Genomic DNA, 17,348 nt, shown 5'->3' with positions numbered 1-17,348 from the left:
CTAATACTCTCAATTGCCCTTTCTGTACTCAAAAATTTCTCACCCACATTCAGGCTAGCACTCAGGCTAGCTGGTAATGGCTGGTAAAGGCTAGCTGCTAAAGTTTCAGGATATAGTAGGAATCTAAATTTCTCATTTCATTTTGGGTTGGTAGCAATATAAATGGAAAGTAAAATCATTTTAGATCTGACAGCCTCTCAATGCTGTCTCATAATTAATATCATGAAGTCATTCCATTGATTTTAAACTCATTTAGTTGTATAAATTAGGTGTAATTTAGAAGCTCTAAATCAGAAGCCCAAAGAAGCAGCATAGCCAAGTTTGATACCAAAAATAAAACAGACTGTATACCTCCCAGAGATCCTGACCAACAGAGTTGCCCATAAATCACTTTATCGCAGCAGATACATACATATAAAAGGATATGCCATTGCAAATCCTACATGACGTGTATGGGAAGATAACACACAACGCTGGCTACTGCTTCTCGGTCTGGCTGACCCCACTAGGCTTCCTTATCTCCTTGTTTGTTTATTTCCACAGCAAAGGTGTATTCTGTGTGACTTGACTCTTTGGGTGAAAAGGTTCCTTACAAATGGAAAGAAACCTCAAGTAGGTTTCTTAAGCATCTAAGAATGCATTTAGTAGAATAATCTTACATTTGAAAATGTTATTTTTCAAATAGATTGCTATGCTTAGGAGGAAGTAATATAAACACCTTTGAATAAACTCTCTTAAAATAACTTTTAAAGTGTGATGCTTAAAACATCTTCAGTTTAATAAGCAGCAGCTCCCTGGAAGAATTTCCTAAGTGAGGAGACACTCTGAACTTTAAAGAGAGATTTTCAGTTAAATTCACACATTTCCACAGCCTACTTATAACTGCCATTCATTTGTGTTTATAGAAATGATTAAACAGCAGGCTTTCTAACAATATGCCAAACCTCCTATCAAACCCTTTCAATAATACAACTTTATATAAATAAAATATATAAAGAAAGGATATTTAAAGAAGAATTAAGGATGGAAATATTTTGGATTTTATGAACATGTCTTTAATATATACCTAAATAATCACTGAAAGATTACGAAGTTTAATCCCTATGAGTTAAAGATGACTGTATTAATTATTTATAGTTTTTGTAGGTCAAGAAAATCTTCTACCATTCCACTGCACAATTTAAATATTTTCCAAATTTAAAAAAAAAAGTTCATTAATTCTCTGCAGAGTTCCAAAATTTCTTATAGAATCTTAATTAATACTATATAATGCCAGGTATAATTAGCATGAGTCTAACTACAGAGAACTCAAAGGAATCATAAAAACACTAAAATATACTGAAAATAATTTTACTCCGTCTGTAATGCCAGATGCATAATTATCATGAGTGCAACTGTAGTGAGAACAAACGAGTCATAAAAAAACGCTAAAATATACTAAAAACTAACCTTTTTAAAATATAAAAATGATATGACATTGAAGCCTGTGACAGTGAACCCTTCAGTGTCCAGTAATACACTGTGTCCAGAAAAATGTGGATAAATGTCCACCTTTCTCCTGAAAAATTAAAGTTTCCAGGTCCTGATAGAGAATATAAGCACTATACGCGAAGCCTTTAAAAATAAACATGAAAATTTGGTACATATCAAACTTCCTATCAATTACTTTTCTCCATTTATTTTTGTGTAGTTAGCATATATTATGAAAATGAAGGTCTAATACTGGTTACAGGAAGACATATGCTTACACACAGAAAGCACAATGCTAGCCAAAGGAGAAAAGATTCTCGGCTTGGTCCTCATACAAAGACAAATTACCTGATCTGGGGAGAAAGGAGGAAATTCACCCTAGTTACTTCATAGTACTAATCACATAGTCCTGCCATTACTCCGCACACACTGCCATTGTTTGCCAAACCTGAAAACTGTGTCTTGGATTTTTAAGCCCCTCAGAAGAAGGATTTCCATAAGCACATGTAAAGTGTCTAGAAACGAAGGGAGTAGGAGTCCTGTAACACCTCTTATTTATGTCTGGCTCTGTTTTGTTCATTTTTTCTTTTACTAAGAGGGATAAGACTCTAGATTCAGGTTCATGTTTGGCGCAAGTAGGCTGGGATAAGTTTGAACAGGTTTGTGAAGTTTTGAAACTCTTAGATTCTATACATTGTAATCAACACTTTTTTTGAGGAAAAGTTGTGGTAGCTGTAAAGTCACTTCAAAATATTTCTAAATATATAACTTTCCCCTTTTCTACTTTTTTTTGTTTTCTATAAAAGATCTTTCAGAAAAAATACACCAATATGAGAAAAAAAGTTACCTTTACAGTCTGGACTATTTTGTAACAGGCAATGCAAATGTATAATAGCCTAGTTTTAACTGATTGAACAACACTAAAAATTCATCTTTAGCTAAATGCCAGCCGAAGGTGAGGAGACTATTTTCACAATGCCGAGCATTTTATTTGACCCGGAGAATTTAGTTGGCAGTTAATGACTTCAAAACCTAGAAAACACTGATGGTCTGAGGAATTCGGATGTTATTCATATCAAATCAACATCCTACTTTGAGAGCTCTATGAAAGGATGCATCCCTGACCTCCTGTGACTCTGACCAATTACCCCCGAGGGCAGGAGATGGCAACATTATCATCACTGGCTCTGACAGTGATGCAGCTTTCAAATATCCAGGCCCAACAAAGCATGTCTGGAAAAGGTCACTAAAACAAAACGAACAAAGGAGAATGGGGCTTTTGAGAATGCCAAGAAACAAATTTAATTGTCTAGGATAACTGACATTTTCCCTTACATCTGTTCTTTGTATGTTTGATTCTGAATTTCTAGGTGCTTCTTCTTGGCTAACCAAAACTCCTTTCAGAGAGTTTTATTCCCAGTTTATTGACGTATAGTCTCAAATCTGACTTATTATTAAGAGGGATTTTCTATCTAGCAAGTTTTAATTTTTTGCACCTGAACCTTCATATATTTGAACTTGCAATACTGAAAGCTCATTATGGCTTAAGAAAAACAAAAAAGGCCCAAGTCATTGTTAGGTCTGTTTTTAATAAAATATACGTACTAACTGGAAAATGTTAACAGTGTGATGCGGCATAACGATGCTTTACGGCATTAATGTTTGGATGTCTTAATTATTTAAGAGTAATATGGTTGTTCCACAATGAAACTTCTATACTTATGGCATCCAGTCTTTCTGGCCAGGTAAGGCAAATATATTTATTTTGTAGCGGGGAAGGGCTATAAATATTTTTGCTTCTCCCCAGACATAGGAATGGACTTTCTGTGCATGTCTAATATATTCAATCTACGTAATACATCTGCCAAAGGCTAATTTCCTGCCAGTATCTGAAGAGCAGCTGGCTTAGCAAACACAGTGCATTTCATACAGCCTGCTCTTGGCTCCGTCTCCCCAGGCCTCCTCTGAGCTGGGATGGGAGCAGGCTTTTGAACTTGATGAGTCATCAATGATGGCAAAAGAGCTTTCCTTGTGGCTGTTGTTTCTGAAGTCAGTGTCCCTCCATCATACAGCAGATGCACTTCTGTTATACCATATGGAAGTGACCCCTCATCCAAGAAAAATGATGAGTAGGAGCAAGCTGCCACAACAAGAGAAAAAATCATCCAACTAGTAACCTCTCCTCAAAAGAAAATCAGAAGAGAAAGTCATTAGGAAAAGGCCCTAGAACTCAGCACCTACCGTGGTGGGCAATAAATAGTAGGTCTGACATCAGCCAAGCACAGGTGTTCTGTGCTACACCTATATTGTCATATAGGGAGAAAACTAAATGATAGCCAGTAAGGCCAAGGTGGGACTTCTGCATGCATGTGTACATGGTCGCGTGCATGCATGTATAAGTACAGCACTCTAGTATGACTACGTATGTCAGTACAATACAATCTTTTTCAATTATCACTAACATATGTTTTCCTTTTTGGTATTTCATCTTTTTTTACATGTCTTCTACAACTTTACTAGTGATTATAATATATTAAAATCCACACTATCTTATTTTCCATTGATGTGAGGCTCATTTTGAGGGAACTAGAAACAAAAAGTGTTAACAAGCAACAGTGAAACTGCTCAAATCAATGAACTGGACAGTACTTCCTGCTTTGGCTACTAGTTTTATGGATGGAGACAGAGACCAGACCAGGAAAAGTCAGGTCAGGACAAGCTCTAAAACCTGGCATTTTAAAAACCTGGGGTTTTTTTTGGTTTTTTTTTGAAAAGCGTGTACAAAGACTTCCATTAACTGAAAACCGTTCAACACAGAATCCATGTAGTATTTGTCAAGTGCCATCTTTCAGAGTTCTCTCTACCAAATTAATACATGTAATCAGAATGTTTTCTCCCTTAAAACATCTAGAAACTTCTACATGTAACTTGATTTTCTCAATAAAATGTTCATTTTAAAAGCAGTGATACTCTAAGAAATCAAAACCAGTCTTGGTCTTTAAAAATATTTTCAATGTTAATGAAGGATACATGTTCATTTCTCTGATTTCTATTTAGAGTTACTGGTTTGTCTCAGATGCCTCTTGATACAAAGCAGATCCTTTTTCTGAACTACTTTTCAGTAAAGAAGCTGGAAATTGGTGTCTTAACCATCCTGTTATTCAATTTCCGAGGAGGTTAAAGAAACACCTGAAATATCTCCTGCTATCTGCAGTGTCTTGAATTCAAACTTACAATGCCCAGGCACTGCTCAAATTCCACACCTCTTTTCCCTCCCTCCCTCTTCCTCCAGTATTATGTATGTTTTCACCAACCTAAATGAGGTCTGAACAAATGTGGCAGGTAGTGGCCTCCTAGCCCCGATGTTCTTCCTCAGCACCAATAAAGGCAAGGCAAAAGCTGCTGGGAACTCCAGCTGGGACCAGAGGAGGGTCTGTGGTTAACCTACCTCCACTCATTTACTTGCAGCGACCATCACCTCCTCGGAAGCAAAGAAAAGAAAGAAGGAGGAAGGTGAACCTTCCTCCTGGATCCTTTAGTGCTTTTATAAAGTCTTAGAAACTGACAATATGAGGTGGAACATCATATTGCTTAGGGAAACCTGACAGTGCAGGTATCCAGCGTAATATGGAGGTCAAGACGAGCTAAGTTGCCATCCTTGAAATTTTCTTCCTCAAAATGGGAATATATGAAGAGGAGACAGGAATATTTTCTTTATTTTTTGTTATTCCTCTTTGTTTCTTTTTAAATTTTACCTACAATGAAGATTGAAGCACTCAGAAAATGTATATCTATTTATGTATTAGATGAATCCCGTTACCCCAGTATGGAAGCATTTGAACCCATTAAATCTTCTCTGTATATTTGATCCATTTTGCATATTATTTTTTTAATATATATATTTTTATGTATATTTTACATAATATGAAGTGGTGCCATGAACTAAATTCAGGATATTATTACATTCTAATGGATACTTACTAGCAGTAATATTATGACAACATTAACAATTAAATTAAAATTATTGCAAAAAAAAAAGATTTAACATGAAATTTTAACATGTATATTTACAGTCACGAAATTCAGTGTTCCTCAATCTTATCATAGCTGATTTATGATGGACAAGCAGACAGTGAGAAAAAACAGCAGCAAAACTAACTTCAATACAGTAACTTTGTTCCATCTGTTTGTGTTCTAGGAGTATGTATCACCATATATTTTAACGCAGTTTCATGATATTCTATGATACTATAAGAGCTAATTATAAAAAGAACTCCCCTTTCTCTTACTCAGGAAAGACAGGCATTTTTTCATCTATCTGCAAAAATTAAATATAGAAGAAAATTTGTAATAGTTTAGTCTTCAAGCGCTAAGTTCAGAGTGTGTGAAACATACACAAACATGGCTACTCCTTAAGCAGTGCAGACACATTCATTTTGCCAAAAGTAGAAAAGAACCATTTTTGGTTCAGGCATGGTACTACAACAGAGTAAAAAAAAACCATAAAAATGTGGAGACTGGTGATTTTCATATATATTTTACAGCACTGTAAAAAGCATTAGATACAGATTTTCTTTAGCGCACACTAAAAGATGACACTTTTCACATCCTTCAATTTATGCACGTATAATGTCAAATTAAGCTGTTACAGTATAGAATGATGGTGCATATTTAAGAAGTAATATATAGGCTTTGATTCAACTTTACGAAAGAAATTCATGAATCTAGAATACCTTAATTAAATGTGAGTATGTATGAATAAAAAAAAGATCTCTGTATTCAGACAGCCTGTGTAGCAATTTTGGTGCCAAAATCTGAAATTTACAGAAATAGTGAGCACTTTTAAATTTCTCTTGTACATATGGACAATCAATGCTTGCCAGTCTACATCTGAACTCATTTAAACTTGGACTTTGAAAGCACTTTAACCATCTAATACAGACAGACATATATACGAGTACTTTCTCCTACATTGACTCTTTCTCTGAGATCTGAGAGATTGCCTTCCTTTCGATATATTGCAAACTCGGGACTCTGAAGCACTGCTTCTGAGCGGGTCATCCAGCTATGGAGCTCTGTTGTATCCGAGTCAAACCTAAGAGACAGAGAAGTGCAATAAGACATTTCATTTCCACAAAGTTTCTGAAAATAGCATTGACAGTAAACATGTTTAATTGGTTGTTTAAACAAGTGAATGAGCAGCAATTCCTCTCAGCAAAAGACAGTTTGAAACTCCCCATATTTCATTAGATAGCTCATAAAACTATTCGCTCTAAAATTTGGAAACATAGAAATACTTTTTCATTTTTAAGATCATGATTTGACAGCTGAACAGATGCAACAATTTTCACAATAAGGATTCTAATTTTACAAGCTGATGTTCTTGGAAGACATGAAACAAGTGGCTGTCACAGTGAAGAAAGTGTATCACAAGTCCTGTGGCTCAGCTGAGGATGTAAAGTCTATCTGGTTTACCAAATGCAGTTTTCATACCTGTAAGATTTCTGTCTCAGTTTGTGCTGATGATATTATGAAGGATATTCAAGCAGGAAATTTGACCATTAGACAAGAGTCTCTTCAAATTGACTCAGATTTGTTGTAAAATGTAATTACTAATCAGCAATAGATTATAATTTTCCTACAGCTAAAACTTTGGAAACTGCAAATTAAGATTTCCAACTCTCTGCATACACGTTTTAACTAGTTCTTACTGTACAACCTTTTTTCCTACAATCTGGATTTTCTCATCAATTACTTTAAAACTGATCTTAATTTTCATTATCTACTCAGAAGGCAGCAGTTCAAAATGAAGGTTACCATATGCAGATATTTAAGTTGCTGATGTGTAGAAAAATCAAATTGTGATTCAGTATCTAACGTAGGTTTTAAAACAAGAGGCTACCAGTTTTTTTTTCTCAGTTGTGCCAAACTGCATTCTTGATTGCATTTCTTTATTGCACTATATGTTCTTATATCTAGTTTATAACTGATTTTCCTTTTGCAGCAATACAATGAAAGCAATAGAACAGAAAGACCTAGAAAAAAAGAATCAGTTGTATCTTTCAGTTTGCTTTGTAAATATAGGTTGTATCATTTACATACAACTGAAAATCTACTAAAAAAAAGAACTCGAATGACAATTATAACTTCGGAGGAATTAATTATTTTATAATAATATAGTCCATATGTATAAGAACTAAAATACAAGGATGTAAGGTAAAATCAGGTGGTGCAAAGATCTACATATACAGAAATGAAAAGTGAATACAAGTAAGAGTTCCATATTTGATCTAGTATTTATGCCTCCCTTTTTTTCCTTCTTCACTGTGATCTTTGTGACTCCATTTAACAACACGGTGTGAAAGACTGAGTAATAAATAATGAAAGCAGAAGAAAGAAGAATCACACACTGTCTTAATCCCAGCCCAATATTCTATATTCAAATTATAAAACCTTAGGAATAATGTTGATAAAGCAATTCCCAATAATAGTATTTGAACACTCATTAAAGGAGAAAAAATATGATTGTGAAGTAATGAAAGGTGCAGAAATCTTCATTTTATAAAGAATTAGAAGTTCAGAGGTGGAAGACAAAAGGAAATTCCCAGATGGTTCAGGCAGTCTCTGTGCTGGTACCAGATTCTAATCCCTGAAATCGAATTGCACTGCCAGTTAAAAGCTTCCTACCTCAGCTTTATTTCTGATCCTACCTGACATTAAATCAATTGTAATTCTTTAAATATAATGTTATCCTCTGTTCTGCATATAACAACTGCATATTCAATAAATGTTCTTAGGAAATTTTAAGACTAGGAGACAGCAAAACTATGACATCCAGTATTCCCACATAAATCTGCAATACTGTTGTCCTGGTTTCAGCTGGGATAGAGTTAATTTTCTTCCTAGTAGCTGGTATAGTGCTGTGTTTTGGATTTAGTATGAGAATAGTGTTGATAACACACTGATGTTTTAGTTGTTGCTAAGTAGTGCTTACACTAGCCAAGGACTTTTCGGCTTCCCATGCTCTGCCAGGTGCACAAGAAGCTGGGAGGGAGCATAGCCAGGAGAGCTGACCCCACTGACCAATAGGGTATTCCATACCATATTATGTCATGGTTCTCAACTGTATGGAGCTGCCACCCTCTCCACCTTTGGTTCTTCAAACTCAGTAAGCACTGTACAAACTAGTCCCCCAAAATTAGCAGCCCAGTTTAGGGAAAGTGTTGCCACTCCCTGCTGCCAACATGGTCTCCCTTCCTCATTCTCATGGTCAGCAACGGTATAGGCAAAGTACACAAGAAAGTAATGACCACTTCGTTCACCTTACTTAAATATATAGCTAAAGCTGGCCTTCTTGCTGCTGTCAGCCATTGTGGCAACTAGGATGTTTTATAGCACTGGCATAAAGCAGCAGTAAACTGGAGAAGCCCACAGAACATCAGATATCTGGTAACAACGAAGACGAGTACCAAACTCCCTTGACTGCAGGCAAAATTGTATTACTTCTGGTGTTCACTCCATTCTCAAGCTGCAGGTGAGTACAACCACAGAGACCAACTTTCTGAAGAATAGCCTGATATTAGCCCCTGCCTCTGCAACATCCTCCCTGGAAGAGGAATGGGAGAATTTGGGACAGTTTTGGTAGTACAACAAAATAATCAGGAACACATCCCATGGCCCAGAGATTCATCAGATGGTGGTAAGTATTAGCCACAGCAGACAGCGTCCTGACAGAGCTGATCTCAGATAACAGATTGCTCTGTCACTTGCAGCTTCTTCTAGAGATAAATATAATTCCACAAACAAAGCCTCCTGCCCAAAAAAGGGCTATAAAGAGGGGGCAGAAAAGGATTAAAAGGCATGAAAGTTAATTCTAAGTAGCTTTTTGCAGCACATAAATACCCTTAACATAAAGGCATTTTTCAATTACCTTGGGGAAAAAATACTCCCTCTCTTACGTTCAGCTTGTATAAAACCAGGAAATACAGATAGGATACGGCATTTAATCATTCTGCTATGATGATTGGACCTTTCCTTTCCAAGCACAGCTGCAGTTACAAACTATATTAACTCTAGATTGATATCAAAGGATCAATACAGTCTTTAAATCTCCTAAGTACAACAATAATTTTGACATAAAAAAGTAATGCAATATTACCTTTCTGACACAATAAAGTTGAGTGCATGTAGAATTTGTTAAAATAAATCCATGGAAGACACTAAAACCAAATCACTTGAGACAATTACTCTAAATAATTACCTTACTTTAACGTGCACGTTAGCTTGCTCCCCACCTAAAAATTCAATCTGCAGCAGAGGATTTATTCTTTATGCAGCACTCATGGTTTAGTTTTCCAATTAGTCTTTCCTTCTGCTACTCCACAAGAGAGATACTATCTTTTACTACTCTCACTGCCCTCTCTCTACAGGCCATTACATGTCAGCTGAGTTTAAATACAGTCTCTTTTTACTCCAGGGCATGTTGGAAAAACATCTTCACATTTTTAATCCATGCCATTCAAATTTTTATGGAAGTCCCCCACTTCAGATTCCCATTCAAAACTCTTGCTGAGATCACCACATGCACTTGTTAAAAAATGATTCCTTGTTCTAGCTTTCCCTTCCTTTTCCGTATTAAATACACAGTATACCTCACCTTTAAGGCATTTCACAACTTAGTTGCATTTTGTTTTTCTCTTTCTGTGCATGGAATTTCTAACCCAAATACCTAGCAGAGTATGATACTCAAGTCTACTACAAGCCCCCTATCTAATCAAATACCTTCTGGAAATCACTAAGTAACAGCAAGCGTTAATTTGTTTATATTTCACAATAAAAACAAATGCAATTTTTATTAATAATCAAAGGGCTGACTGACTATAAACCTTCCATCTGTGTAATATGCCTTATTGTCCTGTTTTCGGCTGGGATAGAGTTAGTTTTCTTCCTAGTGGCTGGTATAGTGCTGTGTTTTGGATTTAGTAGGAGAAGAATGTTGATAACACACTGATGTTTTAGTTGTTGCTAAGTAGTGCTTACACTCGTCAAGGACTTTGCAGCTTCCCATGCCCTGCCAGCGAGAATCTGGGAGGGAGCATAGTCAGGACAGTTGACCCAAACTGGCCAAAGGGATATTCCATACCATGTAACATCATGCTCAGCATATAAACTGGGGGGAATTGGCCAGGGCGCAGTGACTGCTGCTCAGGGACTGGCTGGGCATCAGTTGGCAGGTGGTGAGCAATTGCATTGTGCATCACTTATTTTGTATATTCTTTTATCATTATTATTACTACTGTTATTTTCCCTTCCGTTTCTGTCCTATTAAACTGTCTTTTTCCCAACCCACAAATTTTACTTCCCCCCCCCCCCCAGTTCTCTCCCCCATCCCATTGAGGGGGAGGAGTTAGCGAACAGCTGTGTGGTGTTTAGCTGCCTGCCAGGTTAAACCACAACACTTATAAAGGCCTATTGTGGTTTTCATAGCCAACATCATCTAGGAAAAGACGATGGTATATTTTAAACTCATAATTTTGCCTTTTTTTACACATTGCCACGGTAAGATGATGACAGTGAAGTAATGTGCATGCACCGACCTTCCACATATTTATACAAACAATTTGAATGTTGTACAAGTTCACATAGGAACGCAAGTTGTGAAGTACCCTGCTGTCATGTGGCCATCACGGTATATAATCTTTTCTCTAAATTGAATGAATTTTGTCTTGAAACTGCTACTATGTTGTTGCTACCATGACCAGATGGTGGTTTCAGGACTTCATTCTGCCTCACAATTTCCTTTGCTCATTCATTTTTTCCTTCCCTCCCCAAACAAAATCACACCGGGCATGTCACCACTGTGTATCTTGGGCAGACATAAGACCATTTGCCTACACATTGAGCTGGCAGGGAATGATACAACTCTGATGCAAGAACCACATTACTGAATTACTGCATTTCTATGGCTGGACTGAAACGCCCAGCTCACCAGCGGTGTTCCTCAGCTTGTAGCTCTTCATTGCCTAGAACATGTCAAAGAACAACTTTGCAGTATACAATGCCCATTGGCAGAATTATTCTGTGATGAACTAATTTCCTGCTGTCTGTCTTCCTTCTCTATATTTGTAGCTGATGAGCCATTAGTTGATAAATAGTCTTGTTCTTATCTCCTAATTAAACAGATTATTTGTCCTAATAAATATTTTTTCCTTCCTATTTTTTTAGTTCAGTCCTCAAATAATTTTATTTCCTTTCTGAATTATATTCTGGACCTCCCTCTATGCTTGTGATACTATTCAGTTTATCCTCATCAACATTATGACCAGCACATTTCTGTAATGCACACCGAGGCATCAAAGAAAATACTAGATCAATCCCAAGTGTAAATCTCCTTCAGAAACTTCACTAGTATCATCTTATTAGCCTCAGTTATCCTTCTTTTGCCAACTACACATCTTACTGCTGGTAAGGTATGGTTATAAACCATACCTTCCCCAGCCTGAGCAGTAGTTCCTAAACTATAACATGGAATGCTTTGCAGAAATTCTGATAGATCCACCGCATTTCTCATATGTAAGCAAATCACTTATTGCTAAGGCAAATGAAAATCTAGAGGTTGTTGTAGAGTATGTTCACTAATACCATTTGCCTTCAGCAAACAGCCAGTGACTAGAGATGCAAAGCAGTTTTAAATCCAGTCATCATACCTTCCAGTGAGTGCCAACTGGTACCATTCCTATAACATAGGAGGTAATTTCAGACACTAAATGTGAAGAATATATATTCTCAGTGTATTTGTCACTATGCCATTTCTCACCTCACAAATAGGGTAAAGGGTTAGAAACCAATGAGCACTAAGAAGTTATAAAGTGTCCATGTTTACAGACCTCAACATACCCATACCTCTTCTTACACTCTAAATGAAAATATTTATAAATGATTCCTCCTGTAAACAACAGAAAACTATCCTGTTGTGTCTTAGTCACCTTTTCCTTTCCTCTGGCACTGGCTACAGAGATACAACACCAAAACCAAGGACCACCAGGAAAATTGAAGTCATGGCTTTCCTTTTTTTAGATTTTCTAAGTAATATTAGATAACAATACAAGAGCAAAAGCTGCATTTCAATAAGAGACTAAGGGTCAAACAGCCCAACGGAGTTGCTGTAAAAGTGCTACACAATCAGCATTTAGCTCTGACTAATATAATTCATTGGACAGCAATGGGCTATTTGAAACAATAGCTATCAAAAAACCACTTTGAATAAATCATTATAATTTTTCCTTTGATATATTTTTTCTACAAAAATCCAAACTTTTCTAAGTAATAAAGCATTAGAATCCCAAATATAATAATTTTCAAAGAAATGAAGGCTACTCTCTTTTCAAAAAATTGTTAACACTTGTTAAATGAAAAAAACACTAGATGGAGCAACTATCCTATTTTAACATGCCTTTCTCTTAAAAGGGCATAAAGTTTCTTTTAAATCTGAAGATTAACTTTATATCCATAATAATGTTATGACAAATAAACTTTCCTTGGAAATATGAGGAAGCATGTACAAAATTATTTACTAAATGGCAAAGAAAGGTATCTTTGGACATTACTCAAGAACATTAATATTATGAATATTTTTAAATTAAATGTTAAACAGCTCTAACCTGTTTGCTATTTAAAAACCTACCGTGAACAGAGTAATTTTCAGATTTTTCTATGCTACACAACTGACCTGTTTTTCCCGGAATATGTAAATACCATGAAAAAGAAAATGTTACCTTGCAAACCTTTCTCCCATTTACAGGTTTTTTTCATCCTAAAACTCCAGCTGTGTTACATTTATCTCTAGTACTAATGACTAAACATACTTTCAAGACCTTTATTATACAGCTCCAAGTATTTTTCCCCTCTCAGTTTCAAATTAATTCCTTTGGGAAAAGGAACTTTCCTATGACCAGTAACAGAACTTAGCACATGCCTGAATTATTCTGACATTTTGAAGCATTACTTTTGAGGTAGTTTCAGATTTTTGGGGGGTTGAGGGGGAAGAAAAAAAAAAAGTCATCTGCTTCTTATCTCTGCTTTCCACCACTTATGGTAAAAAGTTGCTTTAGGAAGCAAGAAAAATCAACAGCTTCTTTCCCGTGCATTTATGCCACAGTGAACTGGGGCAATGGAAACGTGACATTCACTCCTGTGTATGCTATTGGTCTACAAGTCAAATTGCTTCTCTCAATTTCTTCAGTATAAATGGAGACTCTCAGACTTGTAATCCTTCCAAAGCACTTGGAAATGCAAAAATAAAAAACATTCTAAAAAGTTTGATGCTTCAATCTTAGCCATCCATTGCTTCTTCTCAGCTAAGCAGCTGGAGACCATACTACTATGCAGTCCACTAACGCAATATTCGCAATAATAGCCAAACTACTCTTTCTTCCTCCTCGAAACTAAGCACCTCGCAATTCACACTGCAGGTGCAGTGCATCTTTACGACATCCTCTAATCTTTCTAAAACATTTAGATCACAGGAAAGCAAATCAGGAGCACAAATCTTTCCAAACATGTGGCAATGGAGCCTGATGCATTTATTTCAGGCATACTTTTTTACGGCAACAACACTGATTAAAGATTGAAAACAGACGAAAGAAGCTGACAAAACCTGGAAGCATTATTCACTACCTCAGAAAAGCCCCAACCCCCAATGTGGAAAGAGGAAAGAGCATGCAGTGTGTTGTACCGTGACTACAAAAGCAGCCAGTGCAATCTGGTTATGCACCTGTAGAAGCTTCTGGCAAGCATTCAATAATTGCTGGGTTTTTTTAATCAAACAAAAACTAAGCAGTACAGAATCATCAACTCTTAGTCATTAAGTGCTCAGGGAAAATTTTGAACATAAACACACAAACATACAATATAGAACAATGTAGGAAAGGTAGGTTGAGAACTCCCATTCTCTTAGTTTATTTCAAAAAGCAAAAGCTATGCAGTACTATGGCTTTGTTTGTTCTTGGGTGTAGGTACAACTAAATATATACAAAAAAACCTGAAAGATCTTGTAGCCAACAATGGACCCAGAAAATAACTGACTCACTGTTTGGGAGTACAACCATGCAAAAAAGCGGTGATGAAAAAGGTGTCTAGTCACCAATGCACATAAACATTTTAGCTGAGCACCCAAATTTTAAGATGAGTTTTCTTCTTCCATTGTTATGCTCATGTTCAGTATAAATTTATTATGCTGGAGAAAGACAACAGCATACTGTCAAATGTATTATTTTCTAAGACTGCATTTTTATGTTTTAATAAAAGCAGGCACAATAACCATTATTCTAAGCTGAAACTTCTTCCCCGAAGTTTCCTCCCTAAGTGTTTCTCTGAAGCTATTTATTGACTGGTCCTCCTGCTCCGGAACACCCGCTTGGACTTTCTAGAGAGGAAAGGTACATAGTTCTTTTTTTGGCTGTTCAGTTCGAAATGCCAAAAAAATTATCTACATGGAAAAACATTGCCTTCAGATAATATAACCATCATTCATCCTGCTGCGCAGCTGTGAACATTTCTAACATTGTTTACTTTGCACATTACCCTATTGTAGGTCCACTCAAAGGTATTCAGTGAACAGTCATACTGAACTAGTTCTCATATGATGGTATGATTGCATTGTTAAAACAAATCTAGTAACTCCAGCACACAAAGCAATATTCCAGCTAGTTAGACCATATTAAAGTGTATTAAGCAATGAACTCCCTTCTTCCTGCTAGAATTCAGCTTTCTTTCCTACCAGGTCAAATAAAAATCTGATCTGTGCAGCAATGAAAAGGACTCTGATTTTAAGTATCTATAAGAAACCACAATTTATTCAATTATCTAAAGTCATCCTAGACAAAGACTAGAGAACTACAGATTGTTCCAAGGTTCATATCTTGTCTCTTATCCAAAAGTTAAACAGAACTTACATGGTGAATGAATATCTTTTCAATAGCATAAAACATAAATCAAAACCCCTCAAAACCTAGTATGCAATGGTAAAAAACATTAACATTCTGTAAATTTGGTAGAAGATCTGCCAATAATATAGCTGCAAGCAATCATAGTCTCCAATTTGATAATATATACCATTTTCTGTAGAAGGATCTATCAAATGTATATATATATCCTTGCTAGTTACAATGCTTTAGACAGACAACAGCTAAAAACGCTTAAATAGTTTATAATTCTCAGTTTGTATAAAATGAGGTATTTCTGAACATAAACAATTCGTATAATCCAGCTAATTCCTGTCCTCTGGTAGTTTCCTCGCATGATGACTCAGAAGTGTGTAATCTGCTCTACCCTGCCAATTTTACTTTCAGTATTAAGGCAAATCAAAAGAATACAAGCAAGAAGGAAAATATAGACTAATAGTACTGTGCTAGTTTTGGCTGGGATAGAGTTAATTTTCTTCATAGTAGCTAGCATGGGGCTATGTTTTGGATTTGGGCTGAAAACAGTGTTGATAACACAGGGATGTTTTAGTTACTGCTGAGCAGTGCTTACACAGAGTCAAGGCCTTTTCTGCTCCTCACCCCACCCCACCAGTGAGCAGGCTGGGGGTGCACAAGGAGTTGGGGGGGGACACAGCCGGGACAGCTGACCCCAGCTGACCAAAGGGATATTCCATACCATATGATGTCATGCTCAGCATATAAAGCTGGGGGAAGAAGAAGGAAGGGGGGGACCTTCTGAGTGATGGTGTTTGTCTTCCCAAGTAACCGTTACGCGTGGTGGAGCCCTGCTTTCCTGGAGATGGCTGAATACCTGCCTGCCGATGGGAAGTAGTGAATGAATTCCTTGTTTTGCTTTGCTTGCGTGCGCGGCTTTTGCTTTCCCTATTAAACTGCCTTTATCTCAATCCACGAGTTTTCTCACTTTTACTTTTCCAATTCTCTCCCCCATCCCACTGGGGGGGAGTGAGTGAGCGGCTGCATGATGCTTAGTTGCTGGCTGGGGTTAAACTATGGCAATTACATACTTGGTAGCTGAGAAAGGAACTTCTGCTGCAAATTGGACTCCAATTTTATTATAATACATAGCTATTTATAGTAAGAACTTTCTTGAAGAATTGTAAAATCACCCTACTTCATTTAGTTTTAACTAAGATAATGCTTTCCTTGTAACAGTAGACTCGCATTTCACTTCCTTATATTTACACGTCAAGTAAGATCATTCCTAAAACATTCAGTTTGGAAAAAAAAAGTGAAAAATTTCAAAATACCAATCATTGAAACACTTTAAAATTTCAGGGGAATTTTCAGTCTTCATTTTTCAATTTCACAATTAAGAATGCCAATATTTTCAAGGCAGGGGACTATGCCTTAACATAGGTTTACTCTTGCATATAAGACAAGAGTGCCTTGATCCTACTTGAGATCTTTGCACATTACTACTAAAACATTAATAAGAGTACTGATGCTTATATGTCCGTTAAGTAAAAACATTGGCATCTAACAATTCCGTGAACAAATTCAAGAATTGTGAGTCTGGTGATAGTCATCGCTATGCATTATTTTGAGTGCTTGGGAATATATTAGCAAAATATAACTCCCACTGTTATTTAATGGTAACCTAGCATATGCGAAAAAAACCCCAACAGATTCCAAATGAGGACTTTGGAGATTAGATTCTGTTCATTCAAATTTAGCTAACAAAGTTACTTATTTAGTCTAAGCACTTTCTATAGGAGGAGTAGTTACCCAATTTCACAAAAAGGGAGTGAATCACTCTTCTTACATCACATGTACAGTGTTCTTAAATAATGAGGCTAAACTAGAAACCTTACTTTTAGAATGGTCGAAGAGGTGTAAGATAAATCCCACTTCAAATGCCTATATATAAAGAAAGTG

The 17,348-nt window shown here is 36.4% G+C and overlaps 1 protein-coding gene across 2 annotated transcripts in view; it reads right to left on the bottom strand.

Annotated features, from left to right (window-relative positions):
- The window catches only part of DMD (dystrophin), a 1,244,291-nt gene that overhangs the window by 771,758 nt on the left and 455,185 nt on the right, over positions 1-17,348 (bottom strand). For both annotated transcript variants that reach the window (XM_075174519.1, XM_075174510.1), the window contains exon 18: positions 6,442-6,565. In XM_075174519.1, the coding sequence (XP_075030620.1) occupies positions 6,442-6,565 (124 nt within the window). The remainder of the gene's footprint in view (positions 1-6,441; positions 6,566-17,348) is intronic.

Source organism: Calonectris borealis, chromosome 1 (assembly GCF_964195595.1).
Source record: "Calonectris borealis chromosome 1, bCalBor7.hap1.2, whole genome shotgun sequence".
Lineage (NCBI taxonomy): Eukaryota > Metazoa > Chordata > Aves > Procellariiformes > Procellariidae > Calonectris > Calonectris borealis.
Note: the sequence above shows the minus strand (reverse complement) of the source record. Positions and strands in the feature narration are given on the sequence as shown.